This window comes from Acartia tonsa, chromosome 3, assembly GCF_053477335.1.
Source record: "Acartia tonsa isolate MP-2025a chromosome 3, ASM5347733v1, whole genome shotgun sequence".
NCBI classification, from domain to species: domain Eukaryota; kingdom Metazoa; phylum Arthropoda; class Copepoda; order Calanoida; family Acartiidae; genus Acartia; species Acartia tonsa.
In genome coordinates, this window is record NC_137262.1 from 1,409,779 (window position 1) to 1,434,355 (window position 24,577).

Below are 24,577 nucleotides of genomic sequence, written 5' to 3' on the forward strand. Positions count from 1 at the left end.
ACGTGTTGAGCCACGATCGCGGGAACATTAACTATAAGCAAGGAAAATTCTGTCCATAAGAAGTGTAGCAGTTTAGCTTTTAAAGTAAGCCGAGTTATCTTTTATCAGAGACTGACGGACATTCATTAATTATAGCGTAGATGTACAACTACATATAACAATAATTAATACGAGATATCATTGCCAAAATTTTATATTTGTGCTCTAATTTTCTCTGCAAAAATGTGGTATATTATATATAAAAATTGACATATGTAGTGCAATATTTTTGTGTTTGATTACATCGGAATCGAACTAATATTTAACCGTTGAGGAAAGTCTTATTTTCCACGTATTTTGGAGAAATCTCTACACAAACGTATTTAAAATTAAAAGGAATCAAGGCTTCAGTGCGGACAATTTTATCGCATTAGACATTGTTGAATCCATTTTCTGTATCGTTTCATAGATCTTATAGTGCATATCTAACAACAATTAATGTGACAGCTTTTTTACTACTTTATTATTCTAAAAAAAAGGAGCTGCTTTACTAGCCGCTTAATTTTTGAAAACTTTTTATTCATATTCTGCTAATTTATTACGTTTAACCCTAAGCAAGCCGCAAATTTAAATTGGCCTATAGGCAAAATAATTTTTAACTAGCTTTAATCCACGGATGGATATTTGTATTCAGCAATTTTCATCTCTTGGTCTTCACATTATTGTAGTGTCCAAAGTTTTATAATCATGCTCTCTAATTTTGGGTACTGCAAATAGAACTTTATAATTTGGTTTATACCGCCTGTTCCCAAACTTTTCAACCAATAATTTTATTTTATAGAAGGATAAATTTGTTTACCATCATTGGGGATTTGCATAAATTTATCGTCCATTGTCTTAACACTCAAGATAATTAGGTAATGTCTACCAAACGGTATGAATATAGTAAAATCTATGCTCTCAACCCTTTTGATTTCATAATACATATCCCCGATTTTTCTCCCCATATCAGTAAGCAAAGTATATATATGCAGTAATTGCTAAAATTATCACGGCTTAAGGAATATACAAGCACTGGAAATAAAATATATTTTATATAGGGCCCTTCTTGGGTTAAGGCTATTTTCTTTTCAATCTTTTTTTCTTTAATCTCTTTTTTTCTGTATATTTTCCTATCCCAAGCTTCCCTGAAAAATCCCCTAAGATGCAAAAAAAAGATTACATATCAGATCCATCTTTAATTTTTGCAGATCAACCCATTGCAAATTTACCTTATTGTACGCAAATTTGTATGCTTACTATATTCGAAGATTCGTACCTTCTCTATGACATTTGTATGTCCGTCCAACAGCTACATTATATGTACAACTAGTAGAAAAACAATACTTTTTATCTTAATAACTACTTTCCAAGCATAATCTAAAAATGTATTACAAATAAGTAAAACGTTTGCTGTGCAATTATTTTTGCACAGGATTATCCCCTAGGTGCACTGTAAAAAAAGAGATAAGACATTGGACAATAATTTTATGTAAATATCTAATGACAATAAACAAAATTAACCCTTCTATAAATAAACATCAAAGTTTAATGAGTTGAAAAGTGTTGACACAACTAATTTGTAACCAGCCAATAGCAAACTATTAAAGTTTTTGAGTAAAAAAATTTAGAAAATAAGGTTATAAAACTTTGGGTACCAGTGTAATTTACAGTCAAATGTCCTCTCACTCCCTGGCAATTTTACAGTGTATAGGGATAAGAACTGTAATAGAATTCTCATGTATGAGAATTTATTTTTAACAGTGTATAGATTAAGATCTAAAGCAACTTTTTATATTAATTATAAACAAGTTTGGGGTGATGTGAAATTCATATGTTTAAATTTCTAGCAAGTATTCTGGTAGACAAAAAAGGATTGAAATTAATCTTAAGATTGTTAAAAACTACCTACCATAAATACTTCAATTTAATAAATACAACGAAATATTCTTCAAAAATTATTCACTGATTTTTATACCTACTGTATAATACTCTACTATCATTTTAGAAGAATTATTTGCTGCACTTATTATTAATTTAATTGTCCTTTTATAATAATTCTGCTATTAAAATTGCTAGGATAATATGTATAGATTTGATACTTAATAATATTGATTACATTAGCAATTAATATCATAATTAAACTTGTATGATAAAGCATTTTATTATAATATTTAAGAAGGATAAGTTTCTTTAATTTAGATTATTTATAACAAAATAATGGATATATTATTACTTGGATCTTTTACTAGATTTTAATGTTTTCTAATAAAATGAAACTTGCAGCCGGCAAAAATAATGATATCCCTTTCCACCCCCTTTACCCTCATCCCCTCCTCTCTTACTGGATGAATGAACTGACTAATAAATGAGTCTTATGTTAGCAAGCTAGATTGACGATAATTTTTCCCCTGTCATAATATGCACGTATATTCTATTCGTCTAAAATATCTAAGTTCAAGATTAAAAAGGGCTGTTTTATAGTAATCAAATTTATCTGAGTTTTATCAAGTGTGACTACAAAATAACCCATTAGTCTTTTAAGGATTGACAGACGTATATACACTCCCTAATTATATTAGAGTAGCTACTCTACTGATTATCTAATGTTCCTTTTAATTACAGAGAATATAAAGAAACTTATCATTAAGATAAAAGGACCGTATAATAGGTATATTAAACAATAGACTTTTAGATCAGATATATTGTCCTAGCATATGAGAGGCATTAAGCCTATTGGTAATGTCCCTTAAAAACTGGTTTTTTGGGTTAGGTAAAGAAGATATAAATTAGCTTATCGACTAAAAATATTCAGGGATCTAAATGGATAAGACAATGGACGATAAATTTATGTACAATACATCCCCAATAATGATACAGAAAATTAAATTAGATTACAATTAGTGGTTGAAACGCTTGGACACCCAACTTAATGAACCAACCAATCAATTTTTTTTTTTAAAGTCCTCAAAGCTATTTAGCCAACGAATAACAAAACGTAATTATAATACTTTGGGGACTAGTGTAAAATTGTAACAGCCCAATGGGCATTAGTCCTAAAGATAAGCAAATAGTAATCTATTCTTTTTCCTCCCCATATAATGGACTAGTTAGGGAGGTTTCTTAAATTAAACTTGTGCCGAATCATTAACAATATTTAATAATCATTACTATAATTACAATATAGTCATTACCATTTCTGAGATAATAATAGACATGCTAAGACACACTTTCTTTGTGCTACCGTTAGATTGGGTTTTGAAATCTACCAAATAATTTCATTAAATGTCATTTTTTAGAATTTTTCTAATTTTACGCTTTTCATTTTCATAAAATCATTGTTATTAACCTATACTTCTATTTGAATATTAGGTAAAATATTAAAGTTAAAGAATAGAGGTGATACATCTATATTTATACATTTATTGGTAAAATATCTAGCTAATTTTAAATTGGATAAAAACCGCCGATTTCCTTATAACTGAAATTTGGGTTTAGGGTAACTTAAAATAGGTAAAAAAAAGTTATTGAATTTTAATTTGTTCGTTTTTCTCGCCTCTTAAAAACTTTTGATTGATTTTTAAAATTTTCCAAATACTTTAATTCTGAAAAGTAGTTAACCTTTTAATTAGACTAATACGTTTTCACATTGCACTGAAAATGTATCTATTTTTTAATAGCAATACTAAAATTGGTAAGCAATACAACTCAATAAAAAAGTTTTAGCTGTTATAAAAGCCATAACAGTTGGGGAAAAAATGATTGATTTCACTGACAAGTTTACAAAAAAAAACATATAAATGTTTGAATTCATCACCATATATTTAATTTTTTAAAATTATTCGAGCTAGACATGTACAGACGAGTTCAGTTTTCTCATTCGTTGCCTTAAAACCTTAGAATAAGATTTCTAGGTTTTTAAAGATAAATCAAGAGTCTCATTCTTGACAGTATACAGAAACACTGTATAGGCCGGGAGAGAAGGACAATTGCAGATTGATAAATCTTTAAAATATATTTACAATAATTACCAGACATGATTTAATACTGTATGTTATTATGAGGAAAATTGATAGTTATTTCTCGCATCGTATTATAAACAGCTTTCCGCGGATATAGAATGCACAATTATAAGATTAAAACCAGTTTTTTAGCCCCGAGGTGCCGAAGGCACGGGCTAAAAAGAATGGTTTTAATCTTATGATTGTACATTTTTATATTCGTAGAAAGCTGGATATAATACGATGCTAGACAAAGTTTTTTCGTAAGGATGAGAACCGGTTCCTTTCCACCGTATTCGAATGAATACGAGAAATTATCTTCCATTTTCATATCCCTTTGTTCCTGGCACGGAAGAATCGTGATCGGTGAAAACCTTCGATATAATTGACGCCCAAACCCGGCGTAATCACCAGCAATATAGGGTTAGACAAAGCTTCCCTTTAAAGGCGCTGTCGTTTTAAAAATATTTTTTTTTATACAGAGAGGAATAGGACTGTTAGTTTTGTGATAACGTTTTCAAATTTGTTGGCTTATTAAATTTTGATTGGTTGGTTCTGGAGTGTTGATAGTTTTAATATACAGAAGGGGCAGTTTTGTTTGTCATCATTGAGGATGTATAACAATTTATCATCTATTGTCTTATCCTTTTAGATTCTTAGATACATCAAATTAAAGGGGGGAGGCGGATGTGCCACTTTTTGAAACCAAAACTAAAAGTCAACAAAGGAACTCAACTAAAAAAAGATTTACAGGTCTAAGATTTTCCATGGCAGTTGCTTTATAGAGGTACAATATGGAACTGTGAAGAAACGGCGGCGCAACCGCCGAAAACCGCCGTTTCCCGCCAAATTTTTTTTTGCAATTTCTCGGCGGTTTTCGGCGGATGCGCCGCCGTTTCTTCACTGTTCCATATTGTAACCCTATAAAGCAACTGCCATGCAAAATCTTAGACCTGTAACTCTTTTTTTAGTTGAGTTCCTTTGACTTTTAGTTTTGGTTTCAAAAAGTGGCACATCCGCCTCCCCCCTTTAAAATTTTGTCATAGATATTATTTTTATTATATTTCAAATGGGACATAATTTTTGCTCGGGTAAGCCAGTTCAGAATAAGCTATCATGAGTATTAGTCTAGCGTAGTGATATATCATCTTAGGATAAACATTATTGCCTCCTATATTCCTGACTTTCTGCTCTAAATTAAAAACTCCGAACTCGTGCAATCTTACTTAAATCTTCTACCCAGGGAATTAAGGGGTAGGTGTTCTAAAGAAATTTGGAACAAAATGGCTCAATTTATTTTTTCTAATGGCTACCTGTATTCGTGTTCTACAAAATATCTACAATATAATCCCCCCTTTAATTGAAAACCTTACCTTTCATTTGATGACATTTGTTGATTATCCCATTCTTGTTATACTATTTTTTATCTTAGTTTCAAGTACGTTTCTATCAAACAATACCTAGTAGACATCCCAAAATTACTGGTACGATTATCTTTAACAAAATAAGGGTTAAAAATTGAGAGTAAAACTGCTTATAGGCGTAGGCTACAAATAGGCATTATCGATAATGCTTCAGAGTGTTTTTTTCTTCATGGTTGTATATTAGGGTGGAATATTATCTGTGTGATCATATTTTTTCAACAAGAGAAAATATAGCCTTAGGTTTCTAATGTAATTATGAATGTTTCATATACTCATTATTATCTTACATATAATATAATGTCAAAAGTTGCTTTCACGTAAAAAATGGATTAAATTCCTGATTTTTTAACCATTAAGTTAAAAATTCCTCCTTTTACTCATTGCTTAACTAAATCTTTGTTTCCTAAACCTTAATTGCATTTGCTTTGAAGCGACAAAAGCCATTTTTGTCGGTTTTTTTTGCCTTCCTTGATGTACAACTTTGTCACTAATTCCCAGCGGCACGACTTTAACATATGTGCAGGATTTCTGTATAAAATTCGTGCACTCACACCCACACTACGTCAATCTACTGCACTACATTATTAATTAATGATCCCCGCAAATAATAGTCATTTTAACATTAGGTAGCTATCAATTAGACCTGTATGGGGTCATACATGCGGAGATGTGAACATATTAACAAATATAACTAAGAATTGATAGCAATTGCTTTAAAAAACCATAACTTTCCTTTATCATAAAGAGTTTAATATTCCATACTATTTGGCCTAGGTGTTTCAGATGATCTTAACCGTAAACAAATATGTCGTTTTCCCTTTTTTCTCACACATGTGTTGCTGTTTTTAATCTTAATTTTTTTGGGGTATTTTAAAGAAGTTGCATGCAATTAAGAGCATTGATTTGATTTTCAGACAATTAGATAAAGTAGACTGTGTTTAACCCCCCCCCCCCATCCACAAAAAAAATACTGAATATGTATAAAATCTATGCAGATATCTCAACTTGCCCTGTTTTCAAAACTTTATGAATGAATGTAAATGAAGAGAGGCAGGGCAGGGGAGGGGTTGCTGATTATCCCTCTGGGAGTTGTCTACAATTAGAAAAACAGGCTTCTGCAACATAAATTAATCCTTGGTTTGCAGCATTCATTGTTGTGGGTTCGATTGTCAGTTATCCGGAAAAATATTTTGTCTACAGAGAATTTAAATCTTTTTGTTTTCAGTCTTCCTTTACTTTAAAAGATTAACTTTTTTAACTTCTAATTTCTTTCTTTAACTTTGTTGTTCTTGAGTTTGGGGTATTTTTTTTATTTATTTTTATGGAGGGGGGGGGGGGAGGGGTTACACCTCCTTCTCTTGGACACTATGAAAAATTCCTTAATATTGTGAAAAAAATATATTTAAAGTATGAATCTTTATTATCGAATTTTCAATCTGAATTTACATTATGGCTATTTCGAATTTTCTTATTATGAAAAAAATGTATTGCTGTATTTAATGTAAACGGTACTTAACAATCCTTTTTCTGAAATATAAATTTTTTCAATTAATCACAAATGTTCATTTTATGTTAACTTAAATCAATAAATATCTTTATTAAAATACCTATGTTTAAAATCACATGAATGGAATATTTTACTATACTTAAACCGCTGTGTGTATCTGCAGCAAAGTATGAGTATCAAGAAAACTGATAATTAGTACCTATCTTCTTTACCTCATACAAGTTAGGCACATCATTTTTCTTTCTTGGAAAAGTTGAGTTTTCTCATGGAAAGGACAATGTTAGATAAATTAATCTTCATTCAAATTTCAATAATCTAAAATATATCATTTTGTATTTAAAGGAATCCTTAAAAAAAATTTGTATTTTAACCTATATTATATTGTTTATTACTGTATTCTTAATTTATTGAAATCTTATTCTAATATTTAACCCTATTAATCAAAATTATTCTCATTATCTACCTAATATATTTAAAAATACTGTAATAGTTTATTTTTCGACTTAAAATTAACATTTTTTCTTTAGAGGCAAAGTTTGTTTCAATTTATATTCTATTTGTTAACAAACAGTTTCTTAAGAAATTACCCTTTATTAAAAATTACTTAACATTTCAAGTATTTTATTATCTAACTTATTAACATTGTGTTAATTTTATTTTCTTTACTAACCCAACTTAACCCCCCTAGCCACTGCCAGGCGGCCAGGGTTGTGTGTGGTGTGCACCAGGTGACCTGAACTAACCAACTGAGCTCCAGCAGCCTCCATCATGACCTCGCTAGTCAGCATGGAGCCCTCGCTGGCCTCCATACCTGAAAGTCCTTCAGAGGAAAATAGATCTCTGTGAGTCTTATTGCTACAAATGCCTGCTTTTAAATTCTGACTGATATTGGTTTTTTGTGTTTTTTTAGAACATTACTGGGAGGAAGGGGACATTGGGCTGTTTATTACACTAATCTCCAAAGTCTTACAATTACGTTTTTTTATTTGCTGGTTTAACAACCGTGGGGACTTTTATTGAATGTTATTGGTTATTTTTGTTCATCTCTTAGAGTGTCCAGACGTTTCAACCACTAATTGAGAAGGTTTTTTAGTGTATCAACATTGGGGATGTTCAGCAATTTTACAGCCGTTGTCTTATCCCTTTAAATCCCTAAGTACAGTATTAGTCCAAGCTTTGCTATTTTTGTACATTTACATTCTTGTTAATTTTTAAACATTTTGAAAAGCATTAAGAAAAACAATATCTGTCAGTTTTTATTTATTTTTTTCATTTCTATTTTTTTACAGTTTTGCTATGTTCTGTACATGTATTGTGTATTTTTGTTTTGTAGATTTTTTATTTTGATTTGTTTTGTATTTTAAATTCTGTATTTTGTATTTTTAAATTCTGTATTTTGTATTATTTAGTATATTAATTTTTTTTGTGAATATTATTTATAGAAATATTTTCTATTCAATTTATACATGAATAGATTAATTTAGCTTTTAGTTAAATTATGATTTTTAAATTGATTTCATTTAAATCTGATTTTGTAGGGGTAAATAATTATTTATTTTATATATTTTTATTGAAAATCAAGAAATAATAGGGGGCGGGGGATGGCTTAAAATAAGCTGGGTGGTAGTTCAATATACACCCCTAAAAAATCTTTTAAAATTATAATTTTGATTTTCTTTGCACATGTTAAAGCATTTCATAATCAAATCGTATACAAGGATAGGGCATTGGTGAATAAATTAACCCCACCACCCCTTATTCATAATGAACTTTTGTATCCCATAATTATTTGGGAATGAAAAGTGTGTAAATAAATTTTTATCGCCATTGTATGTCCTTACCCTCCCCGATGTAATGTTATTATAAACATATAAAAACATAAAATGATATTAACAATTTAATAGGCTTGTTCTTATCATAATTATAATGGGGTGAGGCAATTTAAGAGAAAGGTAACAGTGAAAAGTAAAAGAAAAGAGGGGGCACGAGCTATATGTAAATCTATCCCCATGGTGGGGACCATGTGCCCACTTTCAATTGGTTCTTTTAATGTCAGCCATTATTTTTGAAAATATTAACACAGCCAAGAGGGCAGAGTGCAATTTCTAGCAGACGAAAAAGGTCCCCACTACTTTGGCCAGGTAGTTCGCTGGGTTATTCATCTATACTTATACATTTATTATCAGGAATAAGGATAGGGCTACAAATTAACCCTCCCTCAAATTCTAAGTCGTCAAATTCTGCATTTGAAAGGCACATTTTTTATTGACTTTACACAAACCATTTTTTTAATGTTGTTAAATTTCCACGCCCTGTAAATTGGACTTTGTACAGTATGTTCTATATTATGCAAAGTATGTCAAATAAAATAAAAATAAACACAAACACCCCCAATAATGATGGATAAAATTACCCCTTTAGTATTCAAAATTTTTGGTGAGTGGAAATACATTTCAAGATTTAAATTACCAAACATTTATCATATTTTTATAAATGAAAAAATTTGAACTCTATGCATGCAGACTTTGTATATCAATATTTTTCTTGTACATATTTCATTAATTTTATTTTCTAGTTGTTAGAATCTAGTTTTAAAAGAGTTGTCGCGATATTTTGATGGATTTTTTGTATGTAGATTTATCGTAATCAGTATTTTTGTAGCAAGAATGTTTTGACTTTTTAACTTTATGATATCAAATTACGATAAAATAATACCCACCCTTTTGATTCCTATGACGTCATAAAAATGAGGGATTAACCATTTCTTTTTTATGGGTTTTCTTTCCCACTTCTCCTCTCATCTCCCTCAGTTTTATGACGTCACAGAAATCAAAAGTAGGACAGATTGGGCTTCTTCCACCCTTCATTTGGTAATATAAATGTAATATGTTTTAGCAGCTCTTTGATTTCGGTATTTCATGATAGAAACCCCTCCCCTCCTTTTATTTAAATTAACTAAAACATTGTATCGCGAAAATTCGAAAAATCGCCACAACTCCAAACTAACATGCATGAAATGTAAAATTTATTGCTTAAAATATTTTATTATTCACATAATTTCACATTTTTTATTCATCATTACTTACAGCATTTTCTTTATGAAAATCACATCGTATTACAGACAGCTTTCCGCGAATATTAAAATGTGAAATTAATAGATTTAAACAGTTTTGTTAGCCTCGAGGGGACAAAGGCCTGTGCTAACAAAACTGGTATTACTTTTATTGAATTTTATTTTAACTTTCATTGAAAATTGTCTGCAATAGTATGCTATCATTGATTTTTCAGTACAGCTGAGAACCGGTTCTAATTCACCGGATATTAATCGGTTTTAAATCCTTACTGGAAAATATGTTTAGATTTTTAGGTGAAAGGTAAGAAATAAAAGTAAAACAGGACATACAATAATTTTAATTACATAGTTAAGAGGGGAAGGAAAACTGGGTGGAATTTTTTTTTTACAATCCTGTAGCGAATCAACTAAAAAATGGAGGGATTGGACAATAGACGATAAATTGACCTCCCCCATCTAAAATATTATGTTATTTGAATTATGGATTGTAGCCTACAATTTTATTGTCATTGTCCTTTCTCTCTATCAATGTAAAAGTAATATTGTTTGAAAAGGCCATTTGATTTGTTAACCTTTTTCAGGAGGTACTCAACCTTATCACGGAACAAGAAGACATCAACTTTAACACGAGATAGCAAGAAATTTAACTCCCTTCGGAGGGTCCCTCCGAGATATACAATGTAAGTATTTTATCTATCTGGGGCTTTCAACTTAAAATGGAATTTATATCAGACAATTTTTTTGTTTTTATTTGGTCAGATATGATTTATTCCAATAGTAAGAGCCGCGAGATTTATACCAAAATATATACTTTTTTCTACCCAATAGCATGGCTGTATTGTTTCTGATTGGTCCAATTTACTGATTCGAGATCTAGATCTATATTATTTTCCATATCTAAACAATCAATATGGAATTTAAAATAATAATGTCGGATTGTTGATTACAAAATATGGCATAATATCGCAGTTTTTTCAACAAAAAAAAAATTGAGGTGTCTTGGCTAAATTGACAAAGTTAGAGAAATTCAAATGTTGAGTTAAGATTTAGTTATCTTTTAGAATGTTTTTCGGTTGAACGGATTGCGAATCTAACACAAAAGTCGTCTTCGTGGATTTTCTCCTAGAAATTTCAAACATTTTTGTGTACATAAACTATTTAACAAAAACTCTTAGTATAAATTAATATATTACATTTTAATTACTACTTAATAAGCAATTTTAATAATAACAAATTAAAAGGATCTGTAATGTTTTTCTTGTGGTGATTTATTTAAACTAGTTAAACAGGGGTCTTTATTTCTTGTATTACAAAATGGATTATTATTTTTTCTTAACTACAGTCGGACGGAATCACGGATAAGACTTAATTTACAAATGATTCAATGTGCAAATATTGACCCCTGTTTTAAATATAAAGAAAGCAATTAAGTTGCAAAAATTTGCAATGTTGTAATTGTCTTGGGGCGGGTTTGCTGAATTAATCCGTGACAGTTTTTTAACTGTTCAGTTACAAGCTAGTATAGACTGGCATTATACTGAGATATTAGTGTTTAATTGCTCTAGGAATCACTACATATAATTCTACCTATGTTAGAAATATAGGAAAAGTTTATATGATCAAAATTATGGGGTTAAATTAATTTTTTCATACATCAGAAACAAAGCTTTCCTATAAAGTTGAATCTAGCGCCTTGAGGACCAAAAGAAAGCTTTTCTCATAAAAAAAATTAAATCCAGTCTTTAAATATCTTTTTTTATTGACATTAGAATAGTTATTTATTGCATCGTATTATAGACAGCTTATCTTAGATATTAAAATTAAAAATATAGCCTAGCAAAACTGGTATCGATGTTATGATTTTATTTTAATAATCGTGGAAAATTGTGTATAATTTGATGCTGTACATGATTTTTAGCGTTGCTTAATTGGTTTGGAAGCCATATTGAAAAAAGTTTATTCTAGATTTTTTGTAATTAAATCTATCCTTTTATTTGACACCTATGTAACATAAAGTATGTTTAGTAGACTAGAGTTGAGTGTTTTATTTAGAACCTTTCTTAATGTGTTTTTTTAACACAAGGGTGACATAATATAGCTAAAAATGAAGACTTTCTAGGTTTAAGTGATTATAAACGAAATATCTTATTACATAGGTAGAATTCTGTTTTTTTTCTGTTTTTGCCACAATAATGTATCTAGAATATATTAACAGTTCGTTCATCCAGTAGGATGGGTGGTAAAGAAGTTAGATGGGGGGTAAAGTTATTATAGCCAGCTGCGAGTTTCAGTTTATTCAAGTACATGAAAATCTGGTGCAACATCCAAATAATAAACTAGTTTTGATTTTAATTGACATAATGCATAGGTAAGAAAAATTGAAAAGTATTTTTCCTTTACAATAACTTTAACTCCACCATTTTCAGGGGCGATCAAGTGGGCATGGACGGGTACTCCGCCTACAACGGTCAACACGAGTATGACACACAGATGGCGGTCAACGGTCACGGTCACGTGACCACCAGCCAGTATTCAGCTGACGGCAGGGAGATCATTTCCAGAACACAGAAACAGAGCATAACACAAAATGTAAGTTTTATTTTAATTTTATTAACACAACTACTCTTAAACTTTTTCCTTACATCCTAAGGGTTGTTAACAACCATTTAAAAATAAGTATAATATTGTGTGTTAAAGTACAGATCTGAAGGGATAAGACAATGGGAAATAAATTCATGCACAATACATCCCCAATAATTTCAATCAAAATTATCCCTTCTGTAGATTACAATTATTGGTTGAAATTGCTAGTTTTGAACAAAGTTTTAATAGAAGTACCTAAAAAATTTTATCAAAAAAACCAAACTTTTTTTATAAAACTCTGTGGGCTAGAAGGTATGATATACAATGTCCCTTTCTTAACTGGTTATTATTCAATTGAGCATACGTTCTAGTATCAGTTGTTCTCTGTGTTGCGCTTTCTTTGCTATGGACTACGATTATTCTTGTTATTTTTTGTTGTTGGTATCTTTTATCTGACAAGATTGTTCATATGAAAGGTTGCGTAGCGTTGTAGGGATAAGTTAATGGGAATGAAATTGGATTCCAGGATTTTTAATTTATCGTGTTTATATTACTAAATAAAAGTAACAAGTAACTGTCTGTAAACTTGTATACATTTTATAATGCTTTATGATATACTAGTGGCAACGCCCCTAGAGGCCTCCAGGGACACTTGATGTGAGGGAGGGAGTCGACCCCCACTCAATAATTTCAATTTTAGTAGGTAAAAAGTAAAAAAAATTAGATAGGTGTCATTTTTGCGTGGGGGTAATTTCCGTTGTTAACCTCTCCAAAACAACCTTCCTATGACCTAAGCTTCATCATAAAGGAGAACCATATCGGTTCAGCGGTTAGCGAGAACCTTCAGTATACACAGACAGACACACCGACTTAAACATCCTGTTACTTTGATGTAAGGATCTTAAGTATCATTTTGATCAAACTTGACTTGCTCTTAATTCCTGAAAGCGACAAGGTGAAAAATTGAAGTGATAAACTTATGCCCCTTGTCACGGCAGAGTTAGGTAAATGGATAACAAACTACGATAATAATACAGCAAAGATTTGTATACATATATTATTCAAATGTCCTAAACCCCCCTCACCCTCCTGGCACTTCTTTCCCCTTGTATATTTTTATCAAACTCTTCAAATCAAGAAAAACTAGTATTCCTCTAATTTTTCAGTCAGTCAAAATTGTAGCTTCTTTTAATGTTTGATTATCATAACATTAAAATCAAAATCTTCTCACAAACTACAAAAAAAAATATTATTTGTCTCTATAATGATTTGACGTGTCAAAAATCTTTATATTTTAAAAGCAAAATAGTGTTCTTCAAATGAATTATCTCTCCCCGTGTCTGTCCCTTCTCCATAACTACTACTGTATGTACATTTGAACCTTTTTGATTTAATACCAAGGAAATTTTTGAAAATTTTTATCTGGGTTTACTCATTTCTATTGTTATAGTATTTTTTTGTACTCTTCTTAACTAAATTTAATAAGTTTGATTGCAAGCATAAGTTACAAGAATACAATCTAACATATATGTCATTTTGTATTACAATGAAATTAAATAACAATCAATTAGGCACCACCAAAATAGTCATCAAGCTGTTTTTGTGAAAACAGGACAACCATTAATGTTGCAAATATCCAAAAATTATGATTTTCAAGTCTTGATATTTTTAAAACTACCTGGTAGAAAGTTAAAATTCTTTCAAATATATGTCCTATGTATGTAGTTTTAAGTATTGAACAGAAAAACATAAGCAGTTCACTAAATTCAAGTTTAAATGTACTTCGTGCAACTACCCCTTTTATTTTTTGCAATAATTGATATCATCAAGAGTATTGATCTTTATCAAATCTACCTTGTTGTGCTTATCATTGATGTTTTCACCCCTGATTTTGTTGAAGAAAATGTCCTTTGTTACACTGCTCTGGAAGTGAAAGTTGTTATCCTTGTTAAAATCAATCTTTTCCCCATAGAAGTCTGTTTAACCTATTGACCCATTACTGCTTAAGGCAGATGGATTCTTAAATTCTAAGCTTGGTTCAATGCTTAAAAGTTACTTAAATAGCTCCTGTATGCCTCTAGAAGCATGTAAAATATTCTCTTTTTCAAGCTATGTTAAGATCAGTTGCTAGGCGGCGCTTTATATGTATATTTTTGATTTTTAGCGATTTCCCATGGAGAAGCTATACTGTAAAGGAGAACCATATCGGTTCAGCAGTTAGCAAAATTTTTTATAACAGACAGACAGATATATTATTATATTTTATTATAAGGGTGATACTATTTTACGTAGGTTGACGAACGGTCGGACATACCATTGTTTAAGAGTAGCTTCGCTACTCCTGGCAATAATCCCCCCGTATCTGCAGATTATAGAATTTCTATGGGGCTCAAAATTTGTTTAATTAATCTGCTAAGAAAATAATTGAACTTTTTTAATTAAACACGTTTGTAGATGACTCCCAGTAATTTGCAAAAAAGACAATTATATCCATAGTAGCGTAGAAAAATCAAGAGTAGTGATGGCAATCCGTCGAATTTTTGGGCCGGATTCGGATTCCGGATTCTTAAAAGAATCCGTCAAAAAAAGTGGCGGATTCCGGATTCGGATTCCGGATTCTATCAGTATTTTTAAAGGCTTTTTAAAAAAAATTAAAAAATTAAGTGATACATATGTCTTAAAAATTAATGTTCTTGGTGTTCTCTATAATTCACTTCCGAGAATCGAACCAGATTTTAAAAAAAATTTATATGTAATGATGATAATCTTTGACTTCAAAAGCGAGAGTTGAAAGAAAAAACTCAAGACGCTAATTTTAGAATACCAATTAAAAATCCGGAATCCGCTATTAAAAAACGGATTCCGGATTCGGATTCCAAAATTTGCCCAAAAATTGGGCGGATTCCGGATTCCGGATCCGGATTCCGGATCGCCAACCCTAATCAAGAGTATTTGATTTTTAATCTTTTGTAAAAAGTAAAGATTTATTATTTATTGACTGACCAACGGATTATTAGTGTAAATCGATCAATACTCGAGGACCCTGTGCTGACTTAAATTGAAAATCAACCAATAGCTTCGGGAATATTAACACAGCCAAGTCGCAACAAAAGAACAGAAAGCAATTTGCTAGCGGACGAAAAAGGTCCCCAACATGGGGATCCAGGTAGTTGTCTGTACATTTATTTTTTTCATTAATAGCAAAAAATATGTAAGGCTTAACAAGAGATGTCGACAAATAAGCTTTTTCTGTTTAATTTGTTTCCCCCCTCCTGGGGCAATAATATAATTGAAATATTTTCATCTTATTTTGCTGCCAGGTTTTTTTTTGTTGGGGGTGGCTAACAAACCATCCTAAATTGTTGACAGAACAAACTGTACAATAAAGCACAGGGTATTTCATTAAAATTAAATGCCTCTTTAAATCTTTAATTTAATTGTGAAAAATCCACAAACCAAATTTAAAAAATCTTCAAGTTATTACAAGTTGATTTTACTGTAAAGAAAAGATCATTTTCCAAAATAAAATCATTTAAATAGGGTATATTTGTTTTAGTTCACTTTTAATCATGATTTAGACAAAATGTAGTTATATTTTCCAGTTTATTCTTCTGCTTTTTTACAAACTTATCCCTTTCTCAAAAGATACTTTTTTTTCAATGTACATGACTCCTTATAAAGAAGCTATTAATATTACAATAACAAGGAAAACTTTGCCCACAGGTAGAGCAGCTACAGCTGTTTAACAATAATTTTAATAAGAAAACTGTGTAAATATAAGAAAAACAGAAAACCTATGAAGAAGTATAGATGTATATACAGATAACTACCTGTCCCGTCCCCCCTTTCCAAGGACCTTTTCGTCTGCTACCAAATTGTTTTCTGCTACTTGGCTATGTTAATATTCGCGACACTATTGGTTGATTTTCAAAGACCCAATTGAGAGTCGGTACAAGGTCATTGGGATGGGGACATACAGTTATTTAACCAATTTCCTTTCTTTTTTTTTTACTCTAATGTATTTTCATTATTCTGAAGTGACAAACGAATGTACGGACAAATGCTGGTTATAGAGTAGCTTCGCTACTAAAAAGAACATGAAATTTTACACGCATGCTTACTTGGTTAAGGTCCTCAAAGTTTTATATTAAGGTGGTTAAAAAGTAATTTTGAACTTTTTATTTAATTTCTAGCATGGTTTGTTGTACTTTTTATATTGAGAAATTGGGATAGTATGTTTTGTAGGAGATGTTTGCTTTAAGTTGATTGTTTGGTCATTCTTATTAAAGATGTACTGATATTTTCCTACTGTATTATTCATTCCTGTTATTTTTAAATGAAAAGGATAAAGTTTTAAATTACTTTTTTGGCACAATCTTATTTTGTCTACCTGTTATAAATAGCCTTGGACCAAGTGCATTTTATAGCTACCATATATGGAAAAAGTTCATTGTTCAGACCTCAGAATATGTATGCAATTTTTAGATTACCAGCCTAAAAAAAATACAAAAACAAGGATGGTAACATGTATTTGAACATAGTAGCGCAGTGAATACACAATTCAAAGAAAAACTTAGGACGAAATTAGGGACGTCCAAGCTTTTTATTTTAAGGGGGTTAAATTAGGAGGTTTCAAAGGTTTTAGGGTGCAATTTGATGTATTTTTTAAAAATAAAAAGTAAAAAGTTCCTTGTCATGTTTTGTTAGCTTTTTATCAGGGTGTCGGAGCCGTATAATTTTGATGCGGCCCCGGCTTCAGCTCCGGCTTCGGCTCCTACCTTAAAATTAATATCAATTTTTGTTCATTATTGAATTTGATAAAATAAAATAAATAATATAAAAAATTTTGCTAAATTAAAGCTAAATAAAAGTAGAGGGATGTGTGTCTATTTGTCAAGTAACAATAGTTTTTCAGTTTATTATATGGAAATAGACCGCTGCCAAGTTATAATATTACTTTTAAAAAATCATTCTTAGCTAATCTGGAGCCGGAGCCGTTTTTAACGAAAAATACGGCTCCGGCTCCACCAAAAATGTTGCTGCTCCCGAGTTTATAGAGAAGCAGCACCTCTGAAAAATATGGTTAAGACATACAATAATCCATCGGATAATCTTAGAAGTAATGTAGTTTAAATCACTAAGCATAAACCTATTATTTACAATGTGCAATTTTAATAAATCAATATTTAAAAATCATTTAAACCGCTTATAACACTTTAAAATGCAATTATAAAGATATTTTAGTTTTGCCGTTTCTTTATAAAGTTAAAGAATGTAAGTTGTCTTAGTAATAAGTCATAAGCAGTGATTGATTGACAGTACCTTAATTTTAGCCTTGCTAATCATTGTTGCAAATCAACTATTTTAGATTCTGTTTTGTTTAGATAACATTTTGTGTTTCAAATAATTTGTTTATGATTTGAAACATAAGTTTTAAGTAGCGAAGGTACTCTATAAATCACTTTACCTGTTTTTCCGTCCGTCAGTTTGTTCGTCATGCTACAAGGAAATTGTGATTTTCTTAGCTGTTAATAAAAATAGACAGCTTAATTTTTCTGTGATAGTTACTATGACATATAGTTCAGATAATACAAAGTAGAATTATGTCTGTTCCGTCCCTTAAGATATCGGTAACCACTGAACCGATTGGATTCTACTCTTCAGGGAATATACCTACTGGTCCTGTGGTGGTTTTAGGCTATTTTCATGGGGGGGGGGGGACACCCCCAATCCCCCCCCCCCCCCAAATAAACAAATCCCTATAAATTATTTTTGATGCAGATGATACCAACTATGCACTACATGTACTTTCTTTTTTTTTTAATTTCCTCTTTGGGCAAAGCCCCCCTAGAGGCTAGGGGCGAAGCCGCTAGTAGTTTATACACTGTTTTGTCCATCTATCCGTCTGTCGGTAATGATACATTTATACTTATTTTTAAAAGTCATTTTATTTCAGTTCTCTTTGCATATTCTCTCTGATTGTTATCTATCTATGTTATAACATGTTATGATAACTGTTATGATCAAATGCCAAGAAGTTTTATTGTCGCGAAAGACCAATTGTCTTTAAAATAAAATTTTTACTGAAAATATAATGCACAAATAAATACATGATTGTTTTATCTTTATTTGTTAGAGGGACAAACAAAAACGATTTTATCCAATAGCGGCAAAGCTTTTTATCTGTAGAACACCCAGACAAATGGCAAGCAGAGACTGTTCTACATTATCATAATGTGAAAAGCCAAAGAAGTAAAAAATTAATAGGATATAAAATGACCGCGACAGACGGACAGACATTTTTGACATGTGAGGTAGCTTTGCTACTTAAAAATGTGGTGTTTGTCAATACTAAAGTAAAATAAACAATACATTTCCTCATTTTAGTGTTTAATAGCAAAGCTCCTCTAAATTATATAAGACGTACAGACGTTTGTATAAAGATTTAAGTGGCTTAAAAAGTAGCTATAGGATAAAGATGTTAAAATGTTGCTTTGGTCATGATTACTGTTTGGCATAAAAGCTGTTTTTGGTTGTTGTCATCCTTGTTATTTCGTATTAGCAAATATCAGCCATTTTTGTAAACATTTGCTTTGCTAAAAACCCTTAAATTTTTAAGTAAACATTGTTTTGTGTTTTTTTTGCTTTAAATAATAAATAAATAATAGAACAGGACGGGAAAAAATCTACCATATATCTACGTGTAACTGGTCACTTGCAATTGGAAATTGATGCGAAAATCAAATAACAATCTTAGTTTTGCTCAAAACATTTCAATTTGCTGTTAGGTGAATAGGTTTCATTTAAACATTACATTTATTAGATATATCATAAGACGTATGAAAATATTTTTAGCTTTATATGAACATGCTACAAAGCGAGGCTTTTCTATAATTAGGGTCGGCCCGTCCGTACGTCTGTAACGGATAGCTTTTTTCGTTAATTAAGGCATGTTAGAATTGTCCTATCGATTTCAAACTTTGCATGTTGATTTCTATAGTACTTAAGTACGTTTATAAAGCGTAGCAACTTTATAATCGTTACCAAAATGTCCGTACGTTCATTTTAAACATGTTGATTTTTAACTTTTTTAACAACAAATTTGTATGTGATAAAATTATCCGATTTATCTGATTTTTGGAACACTGATTCCTAGGACAACAAAGTACAATGGTGTAAGTGAAGCATCTCTATAATCAAGTCCTAAAAACATAAGTGTCCTTAAACATTGTCCTGTATTTAAGCAGTTTTTCAACAAATTTACTTGAAATTTAAATTCGACATTTATACATTTACAAGTATTAATGTCCGTTTGTCCTACCGTTTCAGAGCTTCGTTTTCATGGATGTTGTCATCTTTGTTAAGATAAACTTCATTAGTATTTTAAACATAGACCCAACATTTAACATGGTTTTACCCTTTAAATTCACCTAGGCAGAGCAGGGATTTAAGGATAAGTTAATGTTAAATGTTAAGGATGAACATATATTCGTAGATTTTTTCTTCATTCAAGGGTTCAAAGCGGTCGAGAAAGAGATAAGAAAGTCACTGAGTTATAGACAACGAATTGGAGATCGTGTTTAAAAAAAAACTTAATTTATAGTCCCTCTTTAACTGGCAAAAACAAAGCAAACATTACAAATGAATTTAAAAAATACTTTTTGCTGTTCCTATATTCATGGGCCTATCTATTAATGTCAAGTAATGCCTAAGTGCCTGTAAGGCCCACCCCGTAGACAGGGACAGTTTCCTTATTGGTTGATTTTGGGTATGTTTCATTCCCACCCCCACTGAAAAAAATTGAGATAATTTTAGATAGTTTACTATTTTTGTTGTAGTTTGACATACATATTGATAAATTGAGAAATGCCCAACTCCCCCTTCATTTCTATATTTACATTTTTAGGTTGGGGGGGGGGGAGAACATGGCCCATTTTACATTTGGGAGGAAAATGACAAAGAATTCAAGTAGGGGTCAACCTATGTGAGCGTTATTCAAGCTCATTGTCCATTTGTGCATTTAGAGCTCGGTACTTAAATTATTGAAAAAATGGTTTTGGAGTCTGATACTTGATATCCCATCATAAATTAAATTGAAATTTAAACATTTTCTTTGGAACCATTGGTCGAGTCCTTGCCATGTTAATAGTAACCTTTTATCATTCTCTTCTGGTATTTAAATGGAAAATCGATATTGCATCATACTTTGCAATACAAGGGTCATTGACAGGTCAATGTACTGTTGTGACAGTACAATAGGTCAATAACAGGTCAATGTACTGTAGAATATTCCCCCTTAAATAAGTACCTATTCCTGTTTAAACATGTCTATTCTTGTCTTAAAATGGAAAATTCGATATTGCATCATACTTTGCAGTACAATAGGTTAATGACCGGTCAATGTACTGCAAGGACAAGTACATTAGGTCACTAGGCCAATAGGTCAGTAGGTCAATAGGTCAAGGTAATGTTTGATATTCCCCTAAAAAAAGTACCTATTTTTAATATTCCCCTGCAATACTATTTGGGGAACATCCATTGAATGTAAAGGGCTAAGGGAAAGCTTAAAGGGAAAGAATGGAGCTTCTTTCCTTCCAGAGGATTCTCCTGAGGGGATGGTAAATATGCTCTCTATGCGGTTCTCTCTGTAGTATATATAAATCCAGAATTCCCAGTAAGGCATGTCTATTTTTGGTTTACTCTCCATCTTCAAGCTTGGAAGTAATCATAAACCCTCACCATACTCACAGGCAAAATTATATTTAAACTATTTAATTACTTTAACTTATCAATATAATGGATCCTATAAATTTACTTCTTGAAATGCCTGAAGTTGATTTAAATGCTATCTTTGAGGCTATACCTGAAAAGATAGATTCATCTTGCCAAACCGAGAGTAATGTCATAGACTTTGACTCATTGGTTCCTTTAGGAAGATCTATTCAAATAGCTAATCTTATTGGTATGTGTCTTCAAGATAGGAAAGCACATAAAGGTTTTAAACCTGGCCAAGTAACTAAATTACTTAAGCTTGTTAAGAAAAGTCCAGCTTTGAAAGACTTTGAGCCCCTAATTAATGACATAAAGGATTTTACCCCAATGGAACTATCTCAGCTTTTATTCTTTACTGAATGCATTTGCTGCATAGAATAAACTTATAAAGATATGTTTAATTTAATGTTGTACATATTTTCTATTATTAATGTATATATCTAGTATTATTTCTTATTATGTAAAAGACAATTTGATGTGTAATTATTTAATTCATTTTACTATGCCAATAAAATCATAAAGTAATCAAGTTTTAATTTAATTCCTAATTTATATTAAAATTGTAACCCCAAAAACCGATCTATAAAACTAATTGTAGAGTAGCTTTGATTCCTTTAAGAATATAATTAGTTATAGAGTAGCTTCGTCAATTACAGACTTACATAAGATTTATGGAGTAAAACTTTGCTTTATTTAAAAGCTACCTAGATAACCAACTCTTACCTGCACTTAGCTTTCCAGGAGAGCATTGTATAGATCACATGGTCACTTTGATTCAGTTATCAGAAAATCACTGCCTAAAATAGGTATAACTTGTTATATTGATATTAAACAATGCAATGGACTAAAGAAAATAGGGTATATATGTGAGACTAGCATCATAGACTAATATAGCTTAGATCAGACTATGAGCTTTTCTCATTAAGCACATGGACGAGTGGTTTCCAAATACAAAATCTGAACCAACCAATTGTTAAATTTAGTCTTAAGATAAATAGTTAAGTAAAAATGGCACTACGGAAACCGCCCTCGTGCCATCATACTTAAATTTTCATAGTTAAGAAATATGCCAACCCAAAAATGTAATCAATAATAGATCAATAGATCGATACTATAAACTTTAGATCTGTAGACTGTTACTTAAAGATTTATTTTGAATTCCTTTCCTATTGTGTTTTACGAGGCCATTACTTAAATCCTAATATTAATTCTGGCAACCTAAAAATGTATGCTTTTAAACCAAAAGTTCAATTTAACATTGGGTATAGACACGTTAATACTTATACCTAACAAAAAATTCTTAAAATAACCTCTCTTTCTTTATCTAATACTAGAGGCTACGCTCCTACGATTTTTTTGTGATTTCTCTTGGGAGGGTGGTGGTACCCGGGACCTATGAGAAGCAACACTACAAAGGAGAACCCGAGAAGGTTCAGCGGTTAGCGAGATCCTTTGGTACAGACAAACAAACAAACAAACCTTACTTTATTATAAGGATATAACTTTAATTGACCATTTTTAGCCTTTTGGTATAAACACTTGACTTTTAAATAGTAGACTTACCCATGACTAAATGAAACTGTGAAAACTAGCCAGCTAATATTTTGACACAAGTAAATACAGATAATTTATCATGGATTCAAAAGAAACTCTTATAGTTTTCCTTGTCATAATTTGCATTTATGAAACTAATTGTGGAAAATTGTTAAGGTAGTAACAGCATCAAAGTAAAATTATGGGAGGGAGGGGACATTGGACTGTAAATTACACTGGTACCAAAAGTTTTAAAGACAAGTTTTCTCAGTCGTTGATTGGTTGGTTCAAATTAGCTGTGTCCTTAACCTTTTAACCATTAATCTGTAAAAGGAGCAATTTTGTTTATCATCATTGGGGATACAGATCAATTTACCATCCCTTACTTTTTTATCTGCTGAGAGGCTTTGTTATTGAAAATCTTTTCAAATTCTGTTCTGTCAATAGGACAAACACCAACACCATTTTGTCCTGAAATGAAATAAAATAAATGAAAGACTGTCCCTTTACCAAGTGCCCAGGGGTGTATATACACATTACAATAAATTATACACACAATTGTTATCATTACTTGCTACTTTTTTCACCCCTTTTGTTTATTTTTTTTGTAGCGAAGCTACTCTATAATTTGATATGTCCTTCTGTTCACATGACCGTTCGTCCGTCTGAAACGTTTTGGGGGAAACGTGATTTTCTCGGCTCCTTTTCAAGATAGACGACTCAAATTTTCAGGGATTAAATAAGTTCACATTCTTCATATTTTCACCAAGTGTCATTAAGACTCGTCAATTACTTGGAGTGTTAGATCGATTCATAGATTTATATGATTTCTAATTTTCTCGACTTTTATTTAAGAAAAAAATATTCAGGGATTGGATAAGTTCAAATTCTGCATGCTTCTATCAAGTTTCACTAAGTTTTTTTAGCTTCATGATAGAAACACTACCCTTGAAAATGACAAGCTGATGAAGGGTGGGGTGGAAGTTTTTTTTAGAAAGTTCAGCTAATTGCTAATTAAAAGTATTTAATTGATTGATAAGATGATGCTAAGATATTTCGGTATTTTGATTTCACAGATAGACAATTATGTAGTAGGAAAGCTCAGGGTGGGAGGGAGCATTGGGCTGTTTATTACACTAGTCCCAGAAGTTTTATAATAATGTTTTCTTATTCGTTGGCTTTGGGGACTTTTTATAAAATTATGATTAGTTGGGTTATTCAGTTGAGTGTCTTTTCGTTTTAATCACTAATTGTAATCTATAGAAGTAGTAATCAATGTTGTGTATTATTAATTGGGGATGTTCATTAATTTATCGGCCATAGCCTTATCTCTTTAGATCCCAGAGGAAAGCTACTCTATAATTAAAGTATGTTAGTCTTTTATTCGCACAAATAACTTAATGAAAATCGGTTCAATGGAAAACGAGATCTTTAGGGACAAACTATCCTTAGTATTTTGCATCAAACTAGAGGCTACGCCCCCTAGAGGCCTCTAGGGGCCCTTGAGAAAAGGGGAGAAGTCAACCGACCCCTTTCAATTGTAGTTTTTAAAAGAAAAAGTTTCAGCACCCTTGTTGGAAGAGAAAACTAGAAAGTCATACTAGCGGGACTTATTTTTTTTTGTAGATTTCTCTTGGGAAGCTGGTGGTACTCTCCCCCCAAATAT

General features: G+C 31.1%; 1 protein-coding gene across 11 annotated transcripts in view; it reads left to right on the forward strand.

Annotated features, from left to right (window-relative positions):
* The window catches only part of p120ctn (adherens junction protein p120), a 258,351-nt gene that overhangs the window by 149,167 nt on the left and 84,607 nt on the right, over nucleotides 1–24,577 (forward strand). For 8 of the 11 annotated variants that reach the window (XM_080152247.1, XM_080152243.1, XM_080152235.1 and 5 more), the window contains exons 3-5: nucleotides 7,639–7,792; nucleotides 10,605–10,703; nucleotides 12,450–12,612. In XM_080152247.1, coding sequence (XP_080008373.1) covers nucleotides 7,719–7,792; nucleotides 10,605–10,703; nucleotides 12,450–12,612 — 336 coding nt within the window. In that variant the 5' untranslated portion in view covers nucleotides 7,639–7,718. Of the gene's footprint in view, nucleotides 1–7,638; nucleotides 7,793–10,604; nucleotides 10,704–12,052; nucleotides 12,180–12,449; nucleotides 12,613–24,577 lie in introns of those variants that run through there. The other 3 variants (XM_080152242.1, XM_080152241.1, XM_080152244.1) reach the window with 2 other exon arrangements.